The sequence below is a fragment of the Photinus pyralis genome, unplaced genomic scaffold, assembly GCF_008802855.1.
Source record: "Photinus pyralis isolate 1611_PpyrPB1 unplaced genomic scaffold, Ppyr1.3 Ppyr1.4_LG9, whole genome shotgun sequence".
Classification (NCBI taxonomy): Eukaryota; Metazoa; Arthropoda; class Insecta; order Coleoptera; family Lampyridae; genus Photinus; species Photinus pyralis.
In genome coordinates this window covers 10,076,653-10,082,543 of record NW_022170878.1, presented here as the reverse complement: position 1 = coordinate 10,082,543, position 5,891 = coordinate 10,076,653, and the positions used below count along the sequence as shown (strand labels likewise).

Genomic DNA, 5,891 nt, shown 5'->3' with positions numbered 1-5,891 from the left:
GCTATTTGGGAAACAAAGTTGCGTAATGTAAAAATATTGGAAAAGAACAAAATTCTTCTGTTAGAGCGCACAATTGCGCATGATTGCCGAGTATGTGTTCGCATTATTAAAAGTTAGCCATGATTGACCAACAAATTAATAAGAACGTTCATATCTGCCAGCGCATAATTGGTGCATATGTCTAATTGTAATAACGCATCAGTCAACCCAAAATATAATGGGCGGTAATTTCAAAATATTTAAGACGGGGGTGGCTGTCTAGTTCCATAAATTACTTAAGAGTCTCTAATCTGTCTGAGAATGTCAACGGCGCGCGTTTGGAAATTTTATCGTGTCCATTATCTACAACTTCCGCTCCCTCTCGACACGCAGCGTTGAGGGATCACTTAAGGCGATGATTGTCTCTGGAATGCACTTTTAACTGAATTTCTTAATGCCTTTAATTAGCGACGTTTAAAAATCCCACGACCTCGCGCCTCTCAGTCTTCCGACAGATGTTTTCGCGTTTTTACTACGCACGCACCCCGCGAATGTGGGTTATCAACCTCTTTCCGATGGGGACTCGGAAAAATTGTGGAAATTGACGCGCCATACTTTTGGGCGTAGTCGAACGGCACACAAGTTTCTGATTCATCTCGATTTGGGAGAGCCGCTGCCCTGCGATATTGATTACTCACCCTGTACGCGTTTTAAACGCACGAGAAGACTAAACCAAAGAGATAAATCTGGAAATTCGTTTATAAAATGGCGGACGCTCAACCCTGACCCGTCAAGTCGAGGGCAACAACCCCAAAACGTCCAAATTAATTTGAAAAACAAAGACAGGCAGGAAATTTAATAAAAAACTAACCTCATATTTCAATCCGGCGAGCCTCAGCCATGTCTCCACCTTCAGGCAGTAGGGGGAGAGGGATGGTAACAAGGGGGTGCGTGAAAATTGATACAAGTAAACGATATCCTTCTCGAAGTTGCTTTTGTGCACTAAAACTTTTGGCGGTGCCGGCTCTTTGGTGACGGGCGCGTCGCCGCCCGCCGCAGCCTCCGGCTTCATCGCGGCCTCCTCTGCTTTGTTATCAATCGGAATTTCCTCCTTGATCTCCTTCGTCTCGGTCGCCGGAGGCACGTTATTCTCAACTTCGGTTGCCATCTCTCTTAAATCACTGAACGAAATACACGGGCGCGCGTTAGAGCAGTGTTACGAACACGACGACCGACAACTGGAAGTGACTCCTGCTCTGTGCGATGCACTGCAAGAAGAGAAGACGACGGGTGGAGGATGTGCGATGCGCGTGACGTCACTCTTTTACGAAAGCCACGCTCTGGCTTCACCCCCACCACCCTTAAAAACCAAGCCTTGTTACCATGCACATTGCACGTCGACCCCACCCTTCTGCACCTCTTGTGGACGTTGACCTAAGGACCTTGTTGCTATCACATCCACCTTTTGTTTAGTTATTTATTTATGACTAATCGACAAACTTAGGTACCTTGTTTACGTTCCGATAACAATAACGGCCAAAATTCAATTTAAATCAACGCCTAGGGTTAGGCAACCAACATCACTCGCCCTTTGTCAAGTCACATAAAGCGTGATAAATCGATTACAGGGATTTTCCTACAATTATGAGTAATTTTCTAAGAGAAATCTGCGAAAATTGAGGGCCAGTGATTTCCAGAGTGTGATTCAGAAAAATTCTCGTTTGCCAAATATGACCAGGCTCTTTAGGACTGATGATTTAGTTATCCAATTTTAATATGATTATTTACTTGTATTAATGCCCCCTTTGGGGGGTATAGAGACGACCCCCAGCATACGATGGTTCCGTTGCCATTTCCAGAAAGTCATCATGAGCGTTACGCGGGGAACTTTCAAACGTTGCCCCGTTTTAACATAATTTTCCGGAACCCAGACCCACAGGTAAGGGAATAACACCCCCACCCCCACCCCCTGCAAAGGACGGTTCGATTACCATTTCCGGAAAATGTTAAAAGCGCACAGGAAGACACGATTCATTCCCTATAACACTCATTACGTCCATGATGACTTTTTAGAAATGCCAATAAAACCGTCCGGTACTCAGGGGAATTCCCCCTCCCCCCTCAAGTTCTCCGGTTAACACTTTCCTCAGAAAACTCTATTAGTCCTCAGGACCCACACCATATAGTACACTTCGTGAGTTCACCAGCTCGCCTTCTCCTACAAGTTATTGCAGAAGGTCATTGCACCAGGGGGTTTAGGGAGTATGAGCCCCCCCTCCTTTCCAGCATAGGAAAGCTCGACTACCATTTCCGGAAAATTATGTTAAAAGCAAGGTTTTAAAGTCGTACAACACGATCATTTTTGTCCTCTCTAACATTCAGTACTCTTATGATGACTCATGAAGCAGAGTGGGTGACAGCTCTGAGTAGAATTCACCAGAACCGTAAGAGATACGAAATATGCATTTTGGACCCGAATCTAACGTTACTTGGAAATTGAAAGAATTTGGGGCACCCTGTACTCATCACTTGTAGTTCGATCGTACAATTAGTAGTTAATATAAACCGACGCTTTCTACCTACACACCTACACTCCTAACCTCAAAAACAATTTCCAAAAACATGGATTTGCTAGAAACCGTTTTGCGTTCGGCTGACGCGGAATCCTACCTAGATCTACTTATGAATAACAACATCGATATATCAACACTACCTTTACTTTCCGAGGAGGAGTTAAAAATTATAGGCATCGACGATGAAGCGGCTCGAACGCGTATTCTCGAGAAGACAACACGACTGACAATAGCGCATGAGTATAACCGGCGAGCCCGTCGAGTTCACCGCTTAAAAACGTCTGTTGTTGCAGAAAAGTGACCATTCCTACATTAACAAAGGACGACATCGAAATCATGCTCAATCAGATAACCAACCAGCTGTACCTGCACTCCTTATCGCTGCTCTGCGCACTCAAACGTCCCGACGTCGTCGTGTGCGATGTCCAACTAAATAAACCGACGAAATGCCTGCTGAACTGTCTGTCGTCCTTTGAGGGCAAACTGAAGACGTTCGAGTCGAAGGTAAGCCAGTCGTATAGGTGACGCCGTGTTAATCCTAGAGCACTTTTAGATGGCACCGAAGAGGGGGACGAATAGGACTGTCTTAGTATTAAGCGCGACCGCTGTATTTTTGTTAATTGGCAAAGTTTTGCATAATCATTTCAAATAAATCCCTGCTTTTTTCGTTGTTTGTGTTGGCTAACCTCAAAATTTAAAAAATGTCATGTTGGAAGTAAAAACGGTTGTTACCATTTTTTTCGCTAAATTTATGGCTAAAATATGTGGTTAATTGACGTACTTTGAGCGGTACTTCTAATTACACATCGTTTAACGTACACATAATCTCACTGTATGAAGTGGAGGTGAAGGGTGACGTGGAGTGAGGTTATGTCAAGTTTCCTCAAATTGGAAAAATATGTTTGAAATTACGGACACGCAGAGTAAGAAATTGGCAATGCGAACGTCAGTGTTTTACCTCTTCCTTGCAGAGATCGGCGTAGGACTCGCGGGTTTCGGAATGTTCTTCCTCTTCCTCGGCGTTCTGATGCTCTTCGACAAAAGTCTGCTCGCACTGGGAAACGTACGTATTGCGCCCGGCGATTCGGCCACTTAACGTCGACTTTGTAGATACTATTCATCGCCGGACTGTCGTGCGTGATCGGCTTGGAACGGACGTTCAGATTCTTCTTTCAGCGGCACAAAGTGAGGGCGTCGATCGCATTTTTCGGCGGTATTATTATAGTTTTGGTCGGGTGGCCGCTGGTCGGCATGCTGCTCGAGTCGTACGGTTTTGTGCTGTTGTTTAGCGGATTTTTCCCAGTCGCCGTCAATTTCTTGAGGAGGGTGCCGCTGCTGGGCACGGTACTAAATATGCCCGGTATTAGTATGGTAAGTTAATGTTCGTTGATTCGCGAGCAAGTTTGACACGTTTACTGTTGCAGTTGTTGGATAAAGTCGCGGGGCCCACAAGTCGAACGATGGTGTGACCAAGGTGTATAGTGTAGTTTAAGTTTAATCATCGTATTTTCGTTACTTTAAGTATTGTGTCGTGTAAACATCATGAGGACACAAACACTTTGTGCCAATAAATTCTTTAAGAGTAAACGGCGGTGAGGTATTCTCTCTTTTACATGTTAGGTGTTCAAGTTTAACCGAGTAACGTGTTGGGACTTACATAAAAGGTGTAAGTGTTTAGGATTAGTATTGCATCACTAGTAAATACATTATATGTACAGTGTATTATTTCTTGATGAGCATTTCCTGTGCAAAACCTTTAAAAGGACAGAGAATCCAAGAAGATTCTCTAGGACAGGGGTCTCCAAACTTTTCAACCATGTTAATTGCTCCTCAATTTCCTCCAGACCTCCCTAGCAGCCAATTGGAATGATGCAAAGTTGCTAGTGCCAGTGCCATCTCTTGTTTGTATCTATAATTATAAATTTCCGATTATTTTTTGTATTCCTTCAACCCCTTTGATAAAGTACATACAGAAAGGGGGCGAATTGGTGATGCTAGCAGATCGGTTTGGGTCCGCGGACCATAGTTTGGGGACCACTGCTGGAGATTAAAAACAAATTCCAATAAAAATTTTCATTCCTAGGAACACTTAACCCCCTCCGGCACACGGCGATGGTGCCATTTCCAGAAAGACATCGTGAGAGCACTGAGTCTTATGTCATCGAAACTTCCTTCCCTCGCTGGGGGATGTTCCAGGTACTATGTTCTCTGCAAATACCTACTACGTAGAAGACGATTTTATTATCCTTTTCCTAAAAGGACCATGTAAGTCTGGAGAGGTAGAAGTTTTGTGAAGGAAAAGTGTTAGCGGGGGTCTGGGGGACATTCCAATAGCCCACAGCAGACAATGGTTATACTACCATTTCGAGAAAACCATCATGAGAGTACTGAGTCTTATTGAATCTTCCTTCGTTCGTTGGTGGTGGGGGGGGGGGGGGAGGGGTCCAACCTTGACATGTGTGAGCACAATGTGTATTGAACCCTCCAGCAGACAAGAGTTCTAGTAAAATTTCAAGAAAGCCGTCATGAAGAGTACTGAGTATTATATCATACAAACGTCATTCTCTGGCTGGGGGGGGGGGGTATTCCATATCCCCAGACCGCCGGTACTATGTTCTCTCTGTAAATACTTCTTAGGAGATGATCCTCTTCCAACAAGCACCATGTATGTCCCGAGGGGGTAAAAGTGTTACCGGTGGCTGTGGGGGGTTCGAAAAAGCCCCCAACAGACAATGGTTCTACTGCCATTTCGAGAAAGTCATCATGAAGGTACTGAGTGTTTTATCATCCTTCTCGCGCTGGTGGGGGGAGGGGGAGTATGCCGTTATTGCGGGGTTTTGGGTTGCCGCCCCGCTTCGCCTCCTTGGGCGCTCTCTGCGTTTGTGCGGCGATGTGACCGCCGCCGCCTTTTGAAAGTCCCATTTCGGCGGGAGTGTGTTAATGTGCCACAGCCCTTGTGAAATTGATTGTAAATCGCGGGGGGTGGGGGCGTAAGACGATCCTCGTGATTGTGCGGCAGTGATGCTGCCCCCTCGTGCAGATCTCTACTCTCGTTTCACGTGTCCCGCGGGCCCGCAGTACAGCCGGACGTTGGTGCCCGCTTCCGCCGCCTCATCGAACATTCCTTGTCCATCTCGCCAACTCGGTGGGTTAATGGGGCGCGGCGATGACGATGATCGCCGCCTCAAAGTCTGAGAACACCGAGAGGCAACCGGCAGCCTTAAGTAGTTCAAGCAGCTCGCACTGGAACATCGATGAGCTCCCGTTCGCAAGTCTGGCTTGTTGCGTACCGACCCTCCGGCCTCTCTTGCAGGTGACCATCGCCGCTCCCGTCCTCTC

At 46.1% G+C, this 5,891-nt stretch overlaps 2 protein-coding genes and 1 long non-coding RNA gene across 3 annotated transcripts; 2 read left to right on the top strand and 1 right to left on the bottom strand.

Moving 5' to 3' along the window:
* The first annotated feature begins 2,574 nt into the window (after positions 1 to 2,574).
* LOC116180899 lies at positions 2,575 to 3,219 on the top strand. Its single transcript, XM_031501080.1, has 3 exons — positions 2,575 to 2,792; positions 2,846 to 3,056; positions 3,106 to 3,219. Exons 1-3 carry the CDS (start codon positions 2,602 to 2,604, stop codon positions 3,202 to 3,204), a joined length of 501 nt encoding a protein of 166 aa, XP_031356940.1. The 5' UTR covers positions 2,575 to 2,601; the 3' UTR covers positions 3,205 to 3,219.
* Positions 3,220 to 3,333: 114 nt separating this feature from the next.
* On the top strand, positions 3,334 to 4,143 carry LOC116180900 (vesicle transport protein GOT1B). The gene is made up of 4 exons (XM_031501081.1): positions 3,334 to 3,475; positions 3,524 to 3,615; positions 3,663 to 3,923; positions 3,977 to 4,143. Exons 1-4 carry the CDS (start codon positions 3,451 to 3,453, stop codon positions 4,019 to 4,021), a joined length of 423 nt encoding a protein of 140 aa, XP_031356941.1. The 5' UTR covers positions 3,334 to 3,450; the 3' UTR covers positions 4,022 to 4,143.
* On the bottom strand, positions 3,772 to 4,942 carry LOC116180901. The gene is made up of 2 exons (XR_004147177.1): positions 4,524 to 4,942; positions 3,772 to 4,461 (listed from the first exon to the last, which is right to left on the bottom strand). It is a non-coding gene; the product is annotated as an uncharacterized LOC116180901 (long non-coding RNA).
* Between the last annotated feature and the right edge of the window lie 949 nt (positions 4,943 to 5,891).

What these genes read in the sequence shown, in the direction of transcription:
- LOC116180899 (XM_031501080.1), top strand. Translation starts at nt 2,602, where the DNA reads ATGGATTTGCTAGAAACCGTTTTGCGTTCGGCTGACGCGGAATCCTAC. An exon ending in CGACTGACAATAGCGCATGA is followed by an intron (nt 2,793 to 2,845) that starts GTATAACCGGCG and finishes CTGTTGTTGCAG; the next exon opens with AAAAGTGACCATTCCTACAT. An exon ending in TGAAGACGTTCGAGTCGAAG is followed by an intron (nt 3,057 to 3,105) that starts GTAAGCCAGTCG and finishes GAGCACTTTTAG; the next exon opens with ATGGCACCGAAGAGGGGGAC.
- LOC116180900 (XM_031501081.1), top strand. Translation starts at nt 3,451, where the DNA reads ATGTTTGAAATTACGGACACGCAGA. An exon ending in TGAAATTACGGACACGCAGA is followed by an intron (nt 3,476 to 3,523) that starts GTAAGAAATTGG and finishes TCTTCCTTGCAG; the next exon opens with AGATCGGCGTAGGACTCGCG. An exon ending in GTCTGCTCGCACTGGGAAAC is followed by an intron (nt 3,616 to 3,662) that starts GTACGTATTGCG and finishes TCGACTTTGTAG; the next exon opens with ATACTATTCATCGCCGGACT.